The following is a 21,618-nucleotide window of genomic DNA, read 5'->3' as shown; positions in this document are numbered from 1 at the left end:
TTTCTTTTTCTTTCTTTTCTTCTTTAGGCACCATGGTTTACAATATTGTCACTGATAGGTACCATAGGATACCTTCAGCACCCAATCCAGAGTGATTGCTTCCTTTATCATTGTCCGTGGTCCCTCCCCATCCTATACCCTCTTCCTCTACAGTGACAAAAATCCTACTAAACTGCCCTTCGCTTCTGTCGTCCTTGTTATGCCCCTATGTTTCTTTATATCCCATCTATATAGATAGATGGGATATATATACATATATATACATATATATATGTATATATGTATATATCCCACAGAGATCATTCGATCTGTCCCACTGCATTTTGTCAAGAGCAGACCATCAGAGGACCCATCCCACAGCGCTGTTCTCTGGGAATAAATATAGTATAAAATTAGCAGCTATGTGCCCAGGCTCCATCACTGGCCGGTTTCAGAATAATCTCAGTCTTTACTTCTGTAAAACAGAGAAATTACTCATGAGGATATTTATTTTACTAAGTAAACCAATATTCATATAAAGCACTGAGTCAATTACAAAAATGTCCAAAAAAGTTTGGAGAAGAGGCCTTGGAAATTTCATGCCACCCATTCTGTTCATTGGAATAGAGTGATTTAGACAGAAGATTGTCTGGAAAGGAAACATTGCTTTCCGTTTCTCTTTTGTTGGATTTACTCTGAAACCTGAGCTTGCAGCTCGAAAAGGTAGCCTTAGAAATATGATTCCTACTTTACAGAGACAAGCTGGAAGCAATGTAAACACAATACCTGGTCAGTGACTCTTTGAAGACATAGCCACAGTTTCACATAGTTTCCACCTTCCTAAAAAGCAGGCAATTGCATTTTGAAATCTTCCCTTTTCTCTTCTACTTGTCTGGAAGTTGGAGTTGTGAAAGATCCCAAACTAGTGTAGGAGTATGCATGCACACGGACATGCTAGCACACACACACACACACACACACACACACACATAAACTCACACACATAGAATTCACCAGTCAGGCTTAGTCTCTAACTTCAAACATCACTATATTTGGGCTTTCTCACTCCCACCTCTTTTGTACGTTAGCCTGATGGTTTCTGAGACACTTGATCTGAATTCAGCAAATTTTTTTCCATTTCATAATCTTTTCTTTTATTATCATAATTAACCTTTACTTAAAAAGCAAGTACTAAAAATAATTCAGACTGTATCATAACATTATTACTTTTGGGCAAGAAGAATGGGGGCAAATTCTACATTTGTAAGTTAAAATAGACACTGGCAAAGACAAAACTCAGTTCCCAGGAAGGCTGACCATCACTACAGAGTAATCCTGCTCTTGTACCAACTGTTGATGGTCAGGCAGTTTATTCTCACTACTTGAAAATGGAAACATGGGGCCGGGAAGGTGGCGCTAGAGGTAAGGTGTCTGCCTTGCAAGCGCTAGCGTAGGACTGACCGCAGTTCGATCCCCCGGCGTCCCATATGGGCCCCCAAGCCAGGGGCGATTTCTGAGCGCATAGCCAGGAGTAACCCCTGAGCATCAAACAGGTGTGACCCCAAAACCAAAAAAAAAAAAAAAAAGAAAATGGAAACATGATGGCTGTAAAGATCAGCATCATGCAGGGAAGACCAAGTCCACATTCTGTCCTGAATTCACTGCCACCACATGAGTCTTCTGGATTAAGCCTTTTGAACACACGGTCACAGAGTAGGTCCCTGGAAATACTTCTATGTAGAGGTCCTTAGAGATGTTCTCAGCGGGCTGGGATGCCTTGAGAGTAGACTCAGTTGGTTGATAGAGGTTTCCAAGGTCAGGGGATGTGTCTTTTCTCTGATGACCATTCCCTCTGTCTGAACACAAGTGCATCTCTGACTTCTCTCTGTGGAAACGGTGGACATGGGTGGCACATCCTTCCTCTGGCATAGATGAGTAATATTTCCCACACTGATTCGAAGTATAGTCCATGAACTCAGCCATTGTTCTGAAGGAAGCACTGAGGGTTGGGTGTCTTTCTTCTCTCCAGCAACTACTTAAGGCGCATGCGCTTTTCGAATTCAGCAAATTTATATCATTGCTGCTCACCCTCTCCTTTGAACACAAATGAACAAGGCCAAGGATGAATAGTGACTGGCTCCCCTATTTCCCAGCCCTGCACCAATAGCAGTGGTGAGAGGAAGAGGATGCTCTGATTGATAGGTTGGCCAGTATGATGATCAGCTGTTCACCAGAAACACAAAGAATGGGGTATATAGAAGGTGCTCAAAGGGAAGGGGTGTCATTAAACAGAAAAAGTGGGGAAAGATTGCTACAAAGACAATCCAATGGATGTTCTCTCTGGAAGAACAACACAGACCCTCACACATTTTTGGGGGGTTACTCCTGGCTCTATGCTCAGAAATGGCCCCTGGCAGGCTCAGGGGACCATATGGGATGCCGGGATTCAAACCACCATCCTTCTGTATTCAAGGCAAACACCCTACCTTCATGCTATTTCTCCGGTACTCCCATCACACATTTTTGTAGTTACCATGCTTGCTGGGACAGAGGGTAATGCCCCTTTTTGTGGTGCCCACATGTAGGGGGTACAGATTGGCTGTTCCACAGTCCCCAATGGGGGAATGAAATACCATATCCCCTATCTGGAGAGGATAGGAGATGCTGTTCTTGTTGTAGAAGCCCATAATAAATAATCCACACAAATATGAAGGTTATAAGAGGCAAGAAACTCATTCTACAAGCTGTTCACCCACAAGCCAGTTGCTCCACTCATGGAACCACAAGCCTAGAGGAAAAGCTCTCTTCCTCAGCCTTCCCGCCTCCCCTTTATTGAGCTCCAAACAAAAGGGAGGGGAAAAAGTAAGCAATGAGAGCAGATACAAATGGGAACTATTACAAAGACCTCTATTTACCTCACACCTACACACACCTGGCTGTGGGGCAGCCAGAAATTCCTTGCAGTACTGAGGATTGGAGACAGCAAGCCGCCAGACTCAAAACAGCTTGGTACATATTGGGCACCAGGGATTTGAGCTTGTGACCATATACTTGCAAGACAGGAAGTACTGGCCTCTTGGTCAACATGTGTAATCCTTACAATGATCCCTGCAACCATAACTTGTGTGCTTCAACTAAGAGGGTTATACTTGGGGAGCACTTGTGTAAGCACCATGATAAAGAAGCTTGCTCCATGGTAAAGTGTACGAGCATGGTATTTTTGTAACCTGATGTATGATCTCTGGCCAGCACCACTACTAAAAAAAGTCCAAACACTAGAGCCAGGCGGGCATGCAGCTGTTAGTTACAACAACTTCAACAATAGCAACACTGACGGGTATAAAATCATCTAGAAACACAGAAATCACTTTTATTTTATTTGGATTTTTAGGGGTTCACACCTGGCAATGCTCAGCACTTCCTCCTGGCTCTGTGTTCAGAGTTACTCCTGGTAGGACTTGGGGCATGCATAGGGTGTTAGGGAATCGACCTCAGATTATCTGTGTGCAAGGCAAGCATCTGTTGTGCTATTGCTCCAATCCCTAAAACACAGAGATATTTTTATGTGTTTGTTTTCTGGACCATACCTAATGGTATTCAGTGGCTAAACCTAGTTTAGTGCTTGGGCTGCACTCCTATTAGTGCTGAGGGGGTTATGCAGTGCTGGAGATCAAATTTGGGCCTCTACCATGCAAAAGCATGCACTTAAGCCTGTTGAAATTAAATCGACTTTTGTTTTTGTGTTTTGGGCCACATCCATCAATGCTCAGGGGTTACTCCTGGCTCTGGCACTCAGGAATCACTCTTGGCAGTGCTCAGAAGACCATATGAGGATCAATCCTGAGTCAGCCACATGCAAGGCACGAACCTTTCTTGATGTACTGTCTCTCCGATCCCAAAGAGAAAAAAAATTTTGTAATTTCTTAGCTAGAATTTTACTGTGATTTTGTTGATTAAAATAGTTTTGAGGGACCGGAGAATAGGAGGAGTGGTAGGGCATTTGCCTTGCATGTTGCCGAGCCAGGACGATCTAAGGTTCAATTCTTGCATCCTATTTTGTTCCCCCAAGCCTACCTGGAGTGATTTCTGAGTGCCAAGCCAGGACCGACCTAGGTTCAATTCTTGGCATCCTATTTGGTTCCCCAAGCCTATCTGGAATGATTTCTGAGTGCAGAGCCAGGAGTAACTCCTGAGCTCTGCCAGGCCCTCCCAAAAAAAAGTTTTGAAACTGTATTTATCAAGTTTTTCTTATCTGTGAAAGGATGCTTGTTAGAACATTAGTTCTAGTAAATATTACTCTATATATTTGAATATATATGTCCAAATATATAATATTAATATATATTTGGATATATATGTCCAAATGTATTGAAACTTATTCTTTTTTTTTTTTTTTTTTGGTTTTGGGGCCCAAACCCAGCGTGCTCAGGGGTTACTCCTGGCTGTCTGCTCAGAAATAGCTCCTGGCAGGCGCGGGGGGACCATATGGGACACCGGGATTCGACCTAACACCACCTTTGTCCTGGATCAGCTGCTTGCAAGGCAAACGCCGCTGTGCTAGCTCTACCGGGCCCGAACACTTATTCTTTTACTGCTGCTTCAGCAGTGTAACAGAAAAATATAAACGAACTATTTCTCACTAAGAACAATATTATTATTGACTAGGCACTGGTGAGTTATTCTTTCTGCCTTTGCTAAAGCAAAAAAAGAAAAAAAGGCAGATAAAGTAGCTTCCTCCCCTCGCTGCCATTATCCCTTTCTTTTCCTCCCTCTTCTTCCATCTGTCTAATCGCCTCCATTCCTTAGTGCATTTTGTTTGTTTGTTTGTTGGGTCACACCCAGCAGCACTCAGGTGTTACTCCTGGCTCTGTGCTCAGAAATCGCTCCTGGCAGGCTTGGGGAACCATATGGGATGCCTGGGAATTGAACCCAGGTCCATCTCTGGGTAGGCAGTGTGCAAGGCAAAAAGACTAGTGCTGTGCTCTCTCCGGCCCCTTTTAGTACATTTTGGACGAGTTACACCTACTTGTGATGAACTTCAGTTTTGTCCTCGATCACTATGACATCAATTTCTCCTCCATCTCTGGCAAGCTCCGTTATCTGCCTGTTCCCATACTAGGATACTAGAAAGCAGAGATGCTTTTCTTTGTTCTCAGGACCAGTCACTTTCCTCTTTCTCTGCCTGGCTTTCTTCTAAGTGGCAAGCTTATCTAATCAGGTTAGGAGATGGAATGCCAAAAATATTAAAGCTTCTCATGCGTTAATGCACACACAATCTAACCAGGGATCTAGTGGGAAAGTGGATTTTGGCTAGAGTGATAAATCAATTGCACTGAGTGTATCCTTTACAAATAGGAGGTCTGAATTTGATCTCTGGTACTTCACCTCACAGTCCCCTGAGCATAGCAGGGAGCAACTCTAAGCATATACTCTTTAGGTTTTCCTATTTTATTTATTTATTATTGATTGATTGTAATTTTGGGTCACACCTGGTGGCTCTCAGGAGTTACTCCTGGCACTGAGCTCAGAAATCGCTCCTGGTATGGGGGACCATATGGGATGCTGGGATTCAAACCAGCATCTGTCCAGATTCTGTCCTGGATTGGCTGTGTGCAAGGCAAACACCCTACTGCTGTGCTATCTCTCCGGCCCCTAGGTTCCCCATTCTAATTAAAGCAGTCTTTCATTTCAGGAGACACTATGAGACTTTTCCAATTCTACTAGTTTGAGAGATAAGACATCAAAGAGTACCAGGGATTATGGCACTTCCCTTGCATGTGGCTGGCCCGGGTTTGATTCTTGGCACTACATGTGTTCTCCTGACCCCTGAATGCAAAGCCAGAAGTAAGCCTGAGTACCAAAACAAATAAAAACAAAACAAACAACAAAAAAACAACTCCTTTGAAGTTGAGATGTATTGTAAGTATAAAATACATACCAGGGCGGCCGGAGAGATAGTACAGTGGTAGGGTACACCTAGCCAGGAGTGACTTCTGAGCGCATAGCCAGGAGTAACCCAGGAGCATCATAGGGTGTGGCCCCAAAAGCAAAATAAATACACAAATAAATAAATAAATAAATAAATAAATAAATAAATGAGCACTTCCAGGGCTGGAGAGATAGTACAGTGATAAGTCATTTGCCTTGCAAGCAGCCTACCCTGGAGGTACCCAGGTTTGATTTCAGGCATCCCATAATGTCTCAAGAGCCAGAAGCAATATCTGAGCACAAAGCCAGGATTAACCCCTGAGCACTGCCGGGTTTGGCCCCAAAACCAAAAACAACAACAATAATAACAAAAATAAAATAAAATAAAATGCCTGTCTCAAAGACAGGCAGGGGTTGGAGAAGGAAAGAGGAGGGGAATTAGTGGTGGAAAGATTGCAATGGTAAAGGGGAGGATTTATAGCTTTTTATGACTGAAACCCAACTACAAACATGTTTGTAACCATGGTGCTTAAATAAATATATTAATTAAAAAAATTTAATAGACTAGAAGGGACCAAATAAAATGGCAGAACAAATATAGATTGAAACACATGATCAAGGGTAAACTATTCAAATGGATTTGTTGTTGAAAGAACAAACAAAACAGTCATGTGATGTTTAATAGCAGGGATATCTTCTGAGATATGTGTCACCAGATGATTTTGTGGTTGTGTGAATGTCCTACAGGGTAATTACACAAATCCTGATGGACTGGCCTGTTACAAAGCTAGGCTTGATGGTATCTCCTAGTGGGGCCAATTAAAGTCTATTAACTGAAACATTCATATGTGGTGCTGAGTGTAAGCTAAAGGGAACTGATCTCAGAAGAAACCGCTGAAGTCAATGTGTCACAAAGACAGACTCACTTGCACTGTGAAATGGTCTGATCATTCTCTATTTGTTCCTTTTCTATTTGCAATTTCAGTCAGCCTGATACTCTAGTTCTATGGCAGCAAATTGCATAAGTTTGTCTTCTGTTTTTAATCGCTGAGTTGTAATTCTTTTTCTTCTGTTCTGTTTTGTTTTGTTTTGTTTTGGGGCCACACCCAGTGGCACTCAGGGGTTACTCCTGGCTCTGCGCTCAGAAATCACTCCTGGCAGGCTTGGGAGACCATATGGGATGCCAGTAATCGAACCCAGGTCCATCCTGGGTCAGCCGCATGCAAGGCAAACGCCCTACCACTGTGCTATCTCTCCTGCCCCTGAGTTGTAATTCATTGTACAATAGTTTCTTTATCCAATCATCTATTTTTGTTTGTTTGTTTTTGGTTTGGGGTCACATCTGGTGGTGCTCAGGGGTGACTCCTGGCTCTGTGCTCAGAAATCACTCCGGGCAGGCTCGGGGGACCATATGGGATGCTGGAGATTGAATCTGGGTCCATCCTGGGTCAGCAGCATGCAAGGCAAATGCCTACCCTTGTACTATCATTCCGGCCCATATTGAGTCATCTTTTCTTAGACATGTGATGTTTCCAGAGTGTGGATATTATAGATAATACTATAACAAAAAACAGATGTCTTACATGGGATATAAACAAACACAGTAAAGCAACAAAAACGTCCAGATATGACAGAACCTGAAGAATAATCTAAAGAAATGAACTTGGAGGACAGGGACAGTAGAATAGGGGGAAGGAAACCCTGCCAGTAATGGTATTATAAGTCATGGGAAGGAAGGGGGGAGAGAGAGAGAGAGAGAGAGAGAGAGAGAGAGAGAGAGAGAGAGAGACAGAGACAGAGACAGAGACAGAGAGACAGAGACAGAGAGAGACAGAGAGAGAGACAGAGAGAGAACAGAGAGACAGAGAGAAACAGAAAAGAACAGAAGAAAGAGAAAGAAAGAAAAGAAAAGAAAGAAAAAGAATTGAGAAAGAGAAAGAATTGAGAAAGAGAAAGAAAAAGAAATATGATTTGATGTATGATGAAAGACTCAAAAATGTTTCAAATACCTTCATAGGTATTTGAGGGTAAATAACTTCTTTACACATATGCTTGAGTTCATTGTATCCAATAAATGTGTTTTGAACAGATGTAGTGTACATAGGATACCTTGCATCAGCACTCTTGGTTATATGAAGAATAAAAAGACCAAGAAGATGAGTTCTTCTCCAGAAACTAATCATCAGTCACCAAGAAAGATGAACACAAAGACCACAGCTAAACACAAGAATCTAATATTAGACTGGGGAAATGCCTCAAAGCACAAATGCTGCTTGCTTTGCATTTGGAAGTTTAGGAGCCAAACCCGAGCTTTGCTTTGATCATAGGGCACTGCAGGGAGTTGTCCTTGAGTGCCATGGGGTGTGGCCTCGAACCAGAAAAATAGCATAAAGCTAATGTCATGGGAGTGGCACATGGAGTTCCTATTTCTTTCACTTTCCACTAATAACTGCATTTTGATTTCCTTGTGGAAAGCCCATGCATTTCCTCAGCCCTCTTTGGGTATGGACTCTGAGCCCCACCCCAGAATTCTGGGTGGAGCAGTAAGTCAGGTCTGAACAGAGTAAGGAGTGTTTTGTTTACATAGATGGGCAGAGGAACATCATCTGTGAGCGAGTTGCATTGCTGGCCAGAGACTTCATCCCTCAGGCTAGATCTCTAGGCGTCCTGCTGCCTTGGAGGGTCTCAACAGAAGCCAACACCAAGCTTGTAGAATGGAAACATTTCACCTATTTCTGGTGCCTTCCCAGTCTCATATCCAGGGGCCATAGCGAGAACACAGCAGTAGGACATTTGTCATGCATGTGGCCCACCTGGGAAAGACCCAGATTCAATCCCCAGCATCCCATATGGTCCCTGGAGCCTGCCAGGATTGATTTCTGAGTGCAGAGACAAGGACAACCCCTAAGTGTTGTCAGGTGTGGCCCAAAAACAAACAAACAAACAAACAAAAACTAAGTTTCATATCCAACAATTCATGTAGGCAGACAAGGTCCCTTTGCTTGTGTGTAAGGTGATGCATTCTATTGGCTTAATATGGTGGTGCTAGTATATATCACCGGTGGCTCATGCTTTGCTTTGGCCATTTTGAATGTCAGACACCAATTTAATCCCTGGCACCATAAAGTCTTCTGAGCACAGAGCTAGGGGTAATCCACAGCTCTGCCAGGTGAATCTCTCAAACTGCCTCTACAAATAAAAAATAATGAATTGTTTGGGTTTGGGGGTTGTATTGGTTAGTACTTAGGGATTATTCCTGGCTCTTCACTCAGGAATTAGTCATGGCAGACTTGGGGACCAGGCGGGGTGCTGGAGATCGAGCCCAGGTTGGCCATGTGTAAGGCCAATGTCCAACCCACTGAACTATCTTTCTAGACTCTTCAAAAAATATATATAGAGAGAGACCGGGGCCAGAGTAATAGCAAAGCGGTAAGGCATTTGCCTTGCAAGCTGCCAACACTGGACAAACCCTGCTTTGAATCTTGGAATCCCATATGGTCCCCCCCTGAGCCTGCCAGGAGCGACTTCTGAGCACAGAGCCAGGAGTAAACCCTGAGCACCGCCAGGTGTGACCCAAAAAACAAACAAACAAACAAACAAAAAACAGAAAGCCAAAGAGAAAGTTCAGCAGGCTGAGGGCAATATGCTTTACATGCAGAACACCAGATTTGATGCCCAGCACCACATAGTCTCCTAAATATTGCCAAAATGACTTCAGAGCACTAGAGTTAGAAGTAGTCTCTGAGAACTGCCAAGTATGACCCTAAGCGAATAAACAAATAAAAAGATACAGCTAATAAATATCCATGTACCACCTTAATGGAAATTAAAGGCCATCATTCAGAAATTAAATATAAGGCCGAAGTGGTAGCACTGTGGTAGGGCATTTGCTGTGCAATGACTGACCCAGGACAAACTTTGGTTCGATATCGGGCATCCCATACCCCCAAGCCAGGAGCCATTTCTGAGCGCAGAGTTAGGAGTAACCCCTGAGTACCACCGGGTGTGACCCCCCCCCCAAAAGAAAACCCAATACAACAAAAACAATAAACTAAATATATTATTTTACTTGATTAAGTTAATTTGGGGCCAGAGAGATAGATATCTTAGTGTGCTGAGCTTTGCACACTGGAGGCCCTGGTGCAATTCCTAATACTGCATGGGAATTCTACGAACACTGGGAAAAACCTTCAAGAAACTCACTGAGGAGCTCCCAAGCATTATTCAGTGAGGCCTCCTCCCCTTTGAAAATGTTAATTAACTTTGAGGCTGAGCTGATAGCTCAAAGACTAGAGCACTAAATTTGTATGAGGGCTGAGTCAATCCTTGACCCTGCACACAATCCTTCCAGAATTTCTAGAGGAACCCCCTTAGACCACCCAGCCAGGAGGGTCCCTTGAGCATTGCTGGCTATGATTCAAAACACACACACACACACACACACACACACACACACACACACACACACACACACACACACACACACACACTTTTAGATTTTTTTTTTCATGGTATTCCAGTAGATAAAAATCCTAGAATGTCCTCTCAATGTATTTAACAATTGTCATGCCATTGTTAAAGTTAAGGTTCTGGTTTGTTTGTTTTTTTCTTCTTCAAATAATGAAGAACGGAGGAAAAGAATAAAAATGATTACAAGGACGGCAAAAGGTGGTCTGGAAAATACTTGAAACAAACAAGGATGGTCCAGTCTAGAATTTATTAAAGGACTTGAAAGTATTTCAAGGATGTGAAAGGTTATTAAAAGGAGCCCAGTAGGCTCTTAACTGATAAAGTGGGACAAAATTAAATTACCTTCCCAGGAAGAAAGCTTATTGTTCGAGTGTTTATGTAATCCAGTGTCATTGAAGGTTGCAGCGGAATCTCAGTCCCCAGAGATCTGTGCATCTAGAGTGGATGTGATACCCAGGAGGCCAAGGAGGGAGAACTTTCTTGAAAAAAAAAAAAACAGGGTTGCTGGGGCTCTGAGAATGCTCTAAATAGGGGGCGGAGAGATAGCACAGCGGTGTTTGCCTTACAAGCAGCTGATCCAGGACCTAAGGTGGATGGTTCGAATCCCGGTGTCCCTGTGCCTGCCAGGAGCTATTTCTTCTGTGCAGATCGACAGGAGTAATCCCTGAGCACTGCCAGGGTGGCCCAAAAACCAAAAAAGAAAAAAAAAAAAAAAAAAAAAGAATTCTCTAAATATCTGTTAAAATTTAGTAACTGGATAACTCCACATAATATATTTCAGTTTTATTGTTGTTTTAAGTTAAAGAAGAGGCTTTGGAGCAATAGAACAGCTAGTAAGGAGTTTGCCTTACATGCAACCCACTTGTGTTTGATCCCCAGCATTCCATATGGTCCACCAAGCACTGCCAGGTATGATCCTCGAGTGCAGAGCCAGAAATAACTCCTGAACACTGCCATGTGTGGTCCAAAATCAACTCCCCAAATTAACTAAAAACAAAAAATTAAGATGAAGTAAAAAGAGAAATGGCACCAGGTCTGGATCTGGTGAGAACTCGGGGCTGGGTTTGCTTTTTTCGGGCCCCTCTGACCTAGCATTCCATGTCCCAGCCTTGAGCATGTGCCTCTGTGGGGTTGTTTCTGTCATCCTGAAGCCAATACCATGTTCTACTTTATCCTCATCAATTGCTAAAAAAAAAAAAAAAAAAAAAGAAAGTGTTACTGGGAGAAGACATATTATTCTCCCATGAGTGGGTAATGATGGCACCTCTGAAACTTTCTAGTGCTTTCTTCTTTCCTTCCTTCTTTTCTTCTTTCTTTCCTTCCTTCCCTCCTTCCTTCCTTCCTTCTTTCCCTCCTTCCTTCCTTCCTTCCTTCCTTCCTTCCTTCCTTCCTTCCTTCCTCCTTCCTTCCTTCCTTCCTTCCTTCCTTCCTTCCTTCCTTCTTCCTTCCTTCCTTCCTTCCTTCCTCCTTCCTTCCTTCCTTCCTTCCTTCCTTCCTTCCTTCCTTCCTTCCTTCCTTCTTTCCTTCCTTCCTTCCTTCCTTCCTTCCTTCCTTCCTTCCTTCCTTCCTTCCTTCCTTCCTTCCTTCCTTCCTTCCTTCCTTCCTTCCTTCCTTCCTTCCTTCCTTTCTTTCTTTTCTTTCGTTTTTTATCACACCCAGCAGTGCTCAGGGGTTACTCCTGGCTCTATATTTAGAAATAGCTTCTGGCAGGCTCAGGGCACCATATGGGATGCCGGGATTCAAACCACCATCCTTCTGCATGCAAGGCAAATGCTCTACCTCCATGCTATCTCTCCAGCCCTTAGTGCTTTCTTTCACCAAGTGTAAATCACTCACTGAATTTATTGAGCTGCTACTTAACCCATGTAGGTGTTTGCCATCCTGCCATCAAGCCCTCCTAGTACCACCAGCCAAGGGTTCTCAGAGGTTGTCTATTTATTGAGCTGCTACTTAACCCATGTAGGTGTTTGCCATCCTGCCATCAAGCCCTCCTAGTACCACCAGCCAAGGGTTGTCATTATGGAATTTTGCATAAAATTGGTCTGTCCCTGTGACACCCTGGATGGCAAAGGAATCACAGAGGCATGTGGCCAAGGGACCCATGAGTCTTAACATATGCATTGTCACAAATAAAAAACTCTGATAGTCTATTGTTAATTTATTTATTTATTTTTAGGCCACATCTGGAACTGCTCAGGGATTACTCCTAGCTCTGTGCTCAGGTGGTGGTTGGGGGACCATATCAGATTGTGAGAATGGAATCTGAGTCTGCAGTGTGCAAGACAATGCCCCTACTGCTATATTCCAGCAATTTACTTTGACTGAATTTTTTCTTTGTTTTTGGTCCAGCTACTTGTTCTACATTCTTGGGTGCTCTGACACTCTGAGGTTCTAAAGGTCTGCTTGAAATTGATGCACCTTTGCCTGGGGCCTTATTTGTTTATTCTTTCAAATGTAAAACTTTGAGGCAAAGGTCGAATAATGCTTTGCCCTCCATTGCTAGAATACCTTCTCTGAGGACTGAAAAATGATCTGGGAATGGGCTAAGCATGTGATGACAATTTTGTTGGTTCACAATTGGTTTAGAGGAAGTGAGGCTGTGTGCATCTGGAAACGAGGTAGGTGTCTCTTCAATGCATACAGGCTGACATATAGAGGATGTGACTTTCCTTTCAGAATTTGGAGACATCATGTCAGATAGTGCTTGGAGCATTTACTAACTATCTGGTCACCAGAGAGGGAGGTGATGAGGGAGGGATGTGGCTCAGGGACAAAGCACTTGTCTTGCATGTGTGAGGCACCAAGTTGGATCCTTGGCACCTGAAAACAAATGTAAAAAAAAAAAAAAACCAGTCTTGGGACCATATCATCAATAGCATAGCGGTAGGGCTTTTGCCTTGCACGCGGCCAACCTGGGATAGACCTAAGTTTGACCCCGAACATCTCATATGATCCCTTGAATCTGGCAGGAGCAATTTCTGAGCGCATAGCCAGGAGTAACCCCTGAGCGCTGCCCGGTGTAGCCCCAAAACCAAAAAAAACCAAACATACAAAAACACTATAAAAACAAAACAAAACAAAACAAAAAAACCCAAACTACAAAAAACAAAATAAAACAAAAAATACAGTTTGAAGACTTTCTGTGGTCCTGACTCATAAACCACAGAAGGAAATAATTTCACTACTGAGGTTGGCTTGGTGCAAAGAGAAAAAGAGCTTGATGACACCAGAGAGCCTTAGAATGTGAAAGGTCTTCCTTTACTGAGCATTTGAAGGATGGGGATAGGCCATACCAGAGATATACCAGGGGTCATTCCTGGTTTTATGCTCAGAAGTATATTGTACCCTATTGCTAGGATTTTGAACAAGTTATGATGCATTCAAGGCAAGTTCCTTACTCTGTGAACTCTTTCTCTCTGGTTTTATACATAAAACAAGTGTTTATATATAAACACACACACATATATGTGTGTGTGTGTATTATTTATATTTAATTCAGATTCCTGATGATTCACAGCTCCCTCAAGCCTTTAGAGTTTCCTAAACTGAGCATGACAAGGGTGCTTTTGTTCTGGGAATGAGGTGACCCTGGGAGGCCTGGGCTCTTCTGATTTCTAGCTTGTTGGTAAGAAGCACAATAAACTTCTGGGTTTGCAACCGGCATCAGAAGTGAATAGTGGCCTTGGGCTGAAGCCTTCACCAGCTGAAGGTGGTGCTGTCTCTGGTGAGTGTCAGAACTGAGTGGAAATTTTGGGAGGAGCAGGATAGATAGCACTCAGTAGGGCACAGAGGCAAAACACATGGCTTACCTGTGTGAGGCTGTGGGTTCAATCTCTGGCGTGGCAACAGCAATAAAAAAGTAAAAATATGGGCCGGAGCGGGTGGTGCAAGGGGTAAGGCATCTGACTTGCTTGCGCTAACCTAGGAGGAACCATGGTTCTATCCCCCAGAGTCCCATATGGTCCCCCAAGCCAGGAGCAATTTCTGAATGCATAGCCAGGAGTAACCTCTGAGCGTCATGGGGTGTGGCCCAAAAAGAAAATAAAAAAGGGAAAAATATAAGAACATAATAGCAAAATATTATCTCCAAGGCTCAAAGACAAGGAATGGACAATTCTTGAGCTAGAGAAATTTTATTATTATTTACTTAAATTTGATTTATGAATGGGGGCCAGAGTGATAGCACAGAGGTAGGGTGTTTTCCTTACACACAACCGACCCGGGACAGACCCAGGTTCAATCCTTGGCATCCCTTATAATCCCCCAAGTCTGCCAGAAATGATTTCTGAGTACAGAGCTAGGAGTAACCCCTGAGCACGGCTGCTGGGTGAGGCCTCAAAACAAAACAAACAAAAGAAATTGCTCCTGTTAGGCTCAGGGGACCATATGGAGATGCTGGGGTGTGCTATTGCTCCTTTTATTTTTAGTTTTTGATTTAGGGGCCACACCTGGTATTACTCAGGGGCTATGATGAGATGCTTTGGGGTTGTCTCTGGCTGTACTCAGGGATTCACAATGTTCTAGACATGTAAACCAGGTCTCCTGCATATAAAGCATGTGCTTAAGTCATTGAGTCATTTTCCAGAGCTCTTTCAACTCTAACATGCATATGCATACACATAGATATATACAGATAGCGTATCATATTCCACTACAGTCATCCTCACCAGAAATGAAAAAAAAATGTTTCTATTAAGCCTTTTTCTTTTTCTTTTCTTTTCTTTCTTTCTTTTTTTTTTTTTGTGATTTTTGGGTCACACCTGGCAGTGCTCAGGGGTTATTCCTGGCTCCATGCTCAGAAATTGCTCCTGGCAGGCACGGGGGGACCATATGGGACGCCAGGATTCGAACTGATGACCTTCTGCATAAAAGGCAAACACCTTACCTCCATGCTATCTCTCCAGCCCCTCTGTTAAGCCTTTTTGGGAATGGCCACACCTGGCAGTGTTGGTCAGGGTGGAGGGCTGGCTCCTGGGTATAGAAATGGAAACAGTCACATGCAAGGCAAGCAAACACCTTAATTTAGTTCTAGCTCTCTGTTTCCTTTGTTAACCTTCTCAACATTAGCTAGACCTGGTTTTACAGAACGCTAATGGAAAACTAGTTTTTTTTTTTTTTTTTTTTGGTTTTTGGGCCACACCCATTTGACACTCAGGGGTTACTCCTGGCTATACGCTCAGAAATTGCCCCTGGCTTGGGGGGACCATATGGGACGCCAGGGGATCGAACTGCTGTCCGTCCTATGGTAGCGCTTGCAAGGCAGACACCTTACCTCTAGCGCCACCTTCCCGGCCCCGGAAAACTAGTTTTTAATAGCCACAGGTTCTTTCTTTGTACACAAGTAGGCCACAGGGTGTTCATAAAAAATGTGTAGCTGATTTTTTGTTTTTGGTCATAACCTGCAGTGCTTGTGAGCTATTTCCGGTTCAAGGGAGTATTAGGGGCCCATGTAATGCTAGGGATCAACACTGGATTTCCTGCATGCAAAGTATGTGTTCAGTCTATTATGTTTCAGGTCCCAGTCATGAAAATCTTAACATTTCTCTGTGGTGCCCCTGTAATGTGGAAGAGTAATAAAACTATGAATGGAAATCTGGAATGTTTTCAGTCAATTGGCCTTTATAGTTTCAGAATTATATCTTTATTAAAAGGGGGGGGGAAATGGGGCTGGAGAGATAGCATGGAGGTAAGGCATTTGCCTTCCATGCAGAAGGTCAGTGGTTTGAATCCCAGCATCCCATATGGTCCCCTGAGCCTGCCAGGGGCAATTTCTGAGTGTAGAGCCAGGAGTAACCCCTGAGTGCTGCTGGGTGTGACCCAAAAACAAAAAAAAAGGGGTGGTGGTGGTGAGTGTGAAATCAAAGAGAGCCCCAAATGAAAATTAAAAAAACTAATAATATTTGTAAAGAAAAGCCAATGTACATGTGTTCTTTTACTGACAAACAGCTAGAGATTAGAAACACTATATTTCTATATAACCTACGCATTATGCAGCAAATAAGATGAGAATTTAGAATAATTCTAAGAACCAGTTCCTTTAAAAATATAAATGTCATGTACACATAAATTTTACATATTGAAAGTGATCATGAAAAGGGATGCTCAAGTTCTTGCTGGAATTAATGTCTGTCTTGTACTTACTGATAAACCAGAAAATTTTATATTGGTTTTCTCAGAAATGACATGTTCCTAGATTCTGAAAGATTCCACCCCCCCACCCGGGGGTGGTGTGGGCACACTTGGCAGTGCATAAGGGTTACTTTTGGCTCTGCACTCAGGAATCACACTTGGCAGACTTGGTGGACCATATGGGATACTGGGGATCGAACTTGGGTTAACCATGTGCAAGAAAAGAGTACTATCATTCCAGCTTCAGTTCAGAAACAATTTGACTCCCAAGACCTGTATATTTTCCTCTGCAAGGAACACTGCCAGGCTTTTCAGATAAGACATTTTATTTTTATTTATTTATTTATTTATTTATTTATTTATTTATTTATTTATTTATTTATTTATTTATTTATTTGCATCTACTATCTTCAGAATATCAACAGATGATTAACCAAATGCACCTATTTTTCTGGTGAGAAAAAAGGCTGCCTGACTCAGACATCCATTCCTCCAGGTAGCTGACTTGGCAAGGGACCATGTTGATCTTGCTCACTTTGCTCTGGGCATCATCACTCCACCTAGTTCAAGTTCTGGCAGCTTTACTGCTTAGAAGATTTTCTTGGGTAGTATGTGTGTCTCTTTTTTTTTGCCTGGGGTTGGCTCAGAAAAGTTACCTTTCACCTACTTATAGAAATGTTTAGCGTGCAGATTTACTATCCAAATAGTAAATCATTTAAATTCAAGAGTCAAGGGATCTAGCTCTTTCTAGAAGAGTTCAAAACCACCCTCCCCACCCAAACCATCCTCCCTACCTTCCCCAGTCCCTCACCCCCAGTTTTGTTTCTTGTGGTATCAAATCCGCTTTATCTATTAGATTTTTGGTTTTCTTTTGGTTTGAGGTTAGGTTTGGGACCACACCTTCATTGCTATTGGCAGTTCTGGCATTCAATGAGTCCTCCTGTACGGAAAACAAGCTCTCATCACTTTTCACTATCTCTTGGGTATCATCACAACTTGTTTTACCTCTCTCCCCCACCCCCCCATCCCCGGGAGGGGCAGAGTAATAGCACAGCATGTAGAGTGCTTGCCTTGCATGCAGTCAACCTGTGTTCAATCTTTGGCATTCTATGGTCCCCCAAGCATGGCCCCCTCAGGCCCCTCCAGCACCACCAGAAGTAATTCTGAATATAAAGCTAGGGAGCGTCACCTGGTGTGACCTAAAAACTATGAAAGGAAGCACACAAAAAAACCCAAAACCACCAACCTATTTTACTTGTGATCGCAGGCTAATAATAATAAATATTATAAATAATACATTTGATTTTTTTCATAAAACTAATTTCTACCTACCCCCCAAAACCATTTTACTGAAGGGGACAATGGAAGTCTTCATATATATAAAACACGTTATTTACTAATAAACAGTTAGCTGTGTTTTTTTTTTTGTTTGTTTGTTTGGGGGTCACACCCAGCAGTGCTCAGGGGTTGGTTCTGTGCTCAAATCACTCCTGGCGGTTCTGGGGCACCATATGAGATGCTCAGAATCGAACCCAAATAGACTTTATGTTCTATTAGCTGTACTATTGCCTTAGCCCTAGTTAGCTGTTTTGATATGTGTTTTTATTCATGTTTCTGTTTTTTTTTTTTTTTTTTTTTTTTTTTTTTTTTTTTTTTTTTTTTGTGCCTAGGGCGATGTTAAGTTGGGAAAAGAAGAGTGGTGGAGCAAGCTACTTGCACTGAATCCTTTTTTTCCTTTTCGGAAGCAATTAGGAAGACAGCTCAAAGCTTTGGAGCACAGGAGGCAAATGAGGGTTCTATTCTGACACTGCAAGGTTTGCTGTGTACTGCCAGGTTGTCCCCAGCACACATGATATGTCCCCCAAACCAAAGGGAAGCGGTTAAGAAAAATAAGCTATAATGGCAAACTCTTTAAAACACGGAAACACTTTTAGATTCAGAAGAACATCCAAAAACAATACTTGGAGCAAGCATTTATTTGATGCTTGAAAAACCACTACCAAATTTGCATTTAGGAGAGGCTGGGCTAAGAAACCAAGAAAACAAAATAAAGGAAGGTATGTGTGTATGGGAGATGGAGGGGAGAACTCCAGCCATTTTCCCCAAATTAATGTATTTGACAACATTAGAAATGAGGGCAAACAAACACAGGAGGCCAGAGTAGATAGTAGAGCAAGGTAAGGCTTTTTTGCCTTCCCTGACCTGGGTTCGACCCTCCAGTATCCTCTATGGTCCTCAAAGCCTGTACAGGAGTGATTCTTGAGTGTAGTCAGATGTGGCTCCATAGCCCCCCCCCCCAAAAAAAAAGAAAACAAGAAAAAAATATATGAATGCAAACTTAGGCTAAGCACTCCAGACAGAATGCACTTAAATTCACGATTTATTGTCTCATTTGTGTAGCATGTTTATATATAAATCTATTTTAAAATTCTTAAATTTTATTTATTTTTGGTTTTATTATTTCATTTGATGTATTTTATTATGCATTTTATTTTTAATTTTATTGATGTTAGTATTTTATTTTATTTTTAATTTTATTTTATTATTTAAATTATTATTATTATTATTATTATTATTTTTTTTTTTTTTTTTTTTACTTTCCTGGGGGAAGGGTGGTCGGTTAGCTCACCCAGACTGCGGGACTCCCGGGGCTGCACTCCCCGCCTTCCCACCCCGCCGGGCCGTCCCCGCCCCGCCCCGCCCCGCCCCGCCCCGCCCCGCGACGGCTGCGGCTGAGTCCCGGGCAGGGGGGGGCGGACGGCCGCTCGGGCGAATGACCTGTAGTAACCTCGGCCCGCCCCGGAGGTCCTCCCGCCCGCCCGCGCCGCGCCGCTCTTTCCCCGGCCGGGAAGGCTGCGATAGGCTCAGCCGGGCACGCGCCACCGCCCGCGGGCCAATGGGCGGCGGCTGCTTTGCATATGCAACGAGCCCCGGCGCGCGGGCCAATGGGCGGCGGCCTCCCTGCATAAGCAACGAGCGCCACTGCCTCGGGGCCAATGGGCGGCGAGCTCTTTTGCATAGGCAACGAGCGCCGGCCCGGCACGGAGCTTCCCGGGAGGGCGGTTCAGCAGCTCAACAGACGCGGCGGTCCCGGCGCCGGCGACTGGCGGCTGCGCGGCGCGGCGGTCGGTGGTGAGCGAGGCTGGGGGAAGGCGTCGTCGCGGGGAGGCGGCGGACGGTCGGCGGCGTGGACGGTTCGAAGCCTGCCCTCCCCGCGCAGCCGAGGCTGGCCACGCCGAGGTCCCCGGGAGGCGGCCGGAGGGCGTGAATGGTTCGGCGTTGCAGCCAGGCCTGCGTGGGCCCGAGCCCAGAGGAGCCGGGGCCCCGGTGTCGTGGTGAGTGCGGAGCCCCAGATGGGCCCCCAGATGGCTGGATGATTTGGGGGGGGGACCGGCTCCTGGATATGCCGCACGCGGCGGGGCAGGATTGGGGCTGGGCCTGGGGCCCCCAGGAGGGCGGATGACGTGGGACGGCGGCGAAGGATGCCTGCCTGGGATCCTCCTCCTTTTCCTTCTCCCCCGCTTTTTTGGGGTGCAATTTGGACTGACTGCAGCAATCTAGCTGGGGGGGGGGGACCCCGGGAGGAAATGCAGCAGCTCCAAAAGGCGTGCAGGAGGGAGTCAGGGCTGAGGGGGGCGACCTTGGTGTGGGTGCTTGCTGGTCATGCTAATGGGGCTGGGTGGGTGACCCGGGATTCTCGCATCAATCCTGGAGAAAGGGGGTTCGGGAGTGGTTTTTTTTCCCCTCCCCACACACCACCCCACGTGAGAATGCAACCCTTGGGGGGAGGGCTCCCCTGCAACCCAGCCCACCTGCCAACCAGGTGGGTGTGTTCTTGGGGGCCCCCCCACCCCCGTCGAATTGCAACTGGTTTGCCCGGTTTGGTTTCCAAAAAATGCCCCCCAGCTATCATCTAAATTTTATCGGTGTCCCCCAGTAGAAAAGAAGAAAATTCTCCCCCAAATTCCACCTCCAGCCCCGTCTTAAAAATAAATTATATTGGTACCTGAGAGGGAGTGGGCCCTGTGGAGTGATGACTTCTCAATGCCTGGACAAATAGCCGACAATTATTGCGCCTTTACTACTCGCCTTGGAGCTTTTGTCCAGCTCGAATTCTGGATGCAATGTTAGGAACAGCGGTCCCGGGTGATATTTGGGACCATTTTACAGTTGAACAGACTGTCGACCAGGCACCTCAATCTAATCCTAGAGCACACTGCAATACCACCCTTCCCAACTCCCTTGTGTTTCCTTTTTTGGGGGCCACCCCTTGCAATGCTCAGAAAATTTTGACTCCTGGCCGAGCTCTCAGGACACCTCATAGGGTGCTGGTTCAACCCCGTGCAAGGCGAACAGACGTCTGACCTGCTGTACTATTTATTGCTCACACCCCAAAGAGCACTGCATCTAGAAGAAGCAGCTAGGAGGGCCCCCACAGAGACAGCTCAGCCCTCAGTGCATGCTTTGCCTGGTGAGAAATCCGGGGTTTCATTCCTGGCTCAATGGGCAGTGACCTTAATCCTTAACCACGCTCCCAACTCTGCTGAGCTGGGAATAAGTCCCCCACCCCATCTAAGTACAGTTGCGTATGTCCCCCATACCCCATAAACTGTGGTCTGAAAACCCGGAATCTCACTAACTCACTACACTATATTTCACTGCCTCACTTTGGTGGCTGGCTGGGTATTGGCACCCTGGCCTTTTTTCTTGGGCCAGGAGAGCTGTAGTGTGGAATGATTCCTTCAAACATAATCATCATTGTGGCCAAAAAAGGTTCTTGGTATTCGTTCTGAGAGGTGGAGGGGGCTGCTGAGTTGTTTCCTAAAAGTTAACACTAGGCAGAGGTGTTTGAGCGTGGGATTGTGTGGCTCACAGATTTTTTTTTCATTGTTTTCTGGCATCTTCTTTGCAGCTCTCACATGTTTTGCATGAAGGAGGCCCACGCCTGATCCTCAGCCCTTCATTGTCCCCTGAGCACTGGCGTGGCCCCTGAGCTCCTTGGCTGTGGCTTCTAAACCAAATCAAGGCCTGGTTCTGTAGAATAGCATCTTTGCTAGGTTTCTGAGAGAGCCATCTGCTGGATGGAAGGGTCAAGGTGACAGGTTACCTAGT

At 44.5% G+C, this 21,618-nt stretch overlaps 2 protein-coding genes across 2 annotated transcripts in view; one reads left to right on the top strand and one right to left on the bottom strand.

The window, feature by feature from the left end:
• Positions 1 to 1,571: 1,571 nt before the first annotated feature.
• Positions 1,572 to 8,676, bottom strand: LOC126001654 (A-kinase-interacting protein 1-like). Its single transcript, XM_049768926.1, has 2 exons — positions 8,608 to 8,676; positions 1,572 to 2,073 (listed from the first exon to the last, which is right to left on the bottom strand). Exons 1-2 carry the CDS (start codon positions 8,674 to 8,676, stop codon positions 1,600 to 1,602), a joined length of 543 nt encoding a protein of 180 aa, XP_049624883.1. The 3' UTR covers positions 1,572 to 1,599.
• Positions 8,677 to 19,601: 10,925 nt separating this feature from the next.
• ACSL3 (acyl-CoA synthetase long chain family member 3) overlaps positions 19,602 to 21,618 on the top strand; it is an 82,085-nt gene continuing 80,068 nt past the window's right edge. Inside the window, exon 1 of the mRNA XM_049768156.1 lies at positions 19,602 to 19,841. The gene's annotated coding sequence lies outside the window, so the exon portion shown is untranslated. The remainder of the gene's footprint in view (positions 19,842 to 21,618) is intronic.

Source organism: Suncus etruscus, chromosome 2 (genome assembly GCF_024139225.1).
Source record: "Suncus etruscus isolate mSunEtr1 chromosome 2, mSunEtr1.pri.cur, whole genome shotgun sequence".
NCBI classification, from domain to species: domain Eukaryota; kingdom Metazoa; phylum Chordata; class Mammalia; order Eulipotyphla; family Soricidae; genus Suncus; species Suncus etruscus.
This window is presented reverse-complemented; position numbering and strand designations above follow the sequence as displayed.

Bases quoted from the DNA above. Each gene is read 5' to 3' on its own strand.
- LOC126001654 (XM_049768926.1), bottom strand. From the start codon at position 8,676: ATGGCCCCTGGATATGAGACTGGGAAGGCACCAGAAATAGGTGAAATG. The intron at 2,074-8,607 runs GTTGGCTTCTGT...TTGTGTTCAAAG, and splicing joins TTCCATTCTACAAGCTTGGT to GAGAGGGTGAGCAGCAATGA.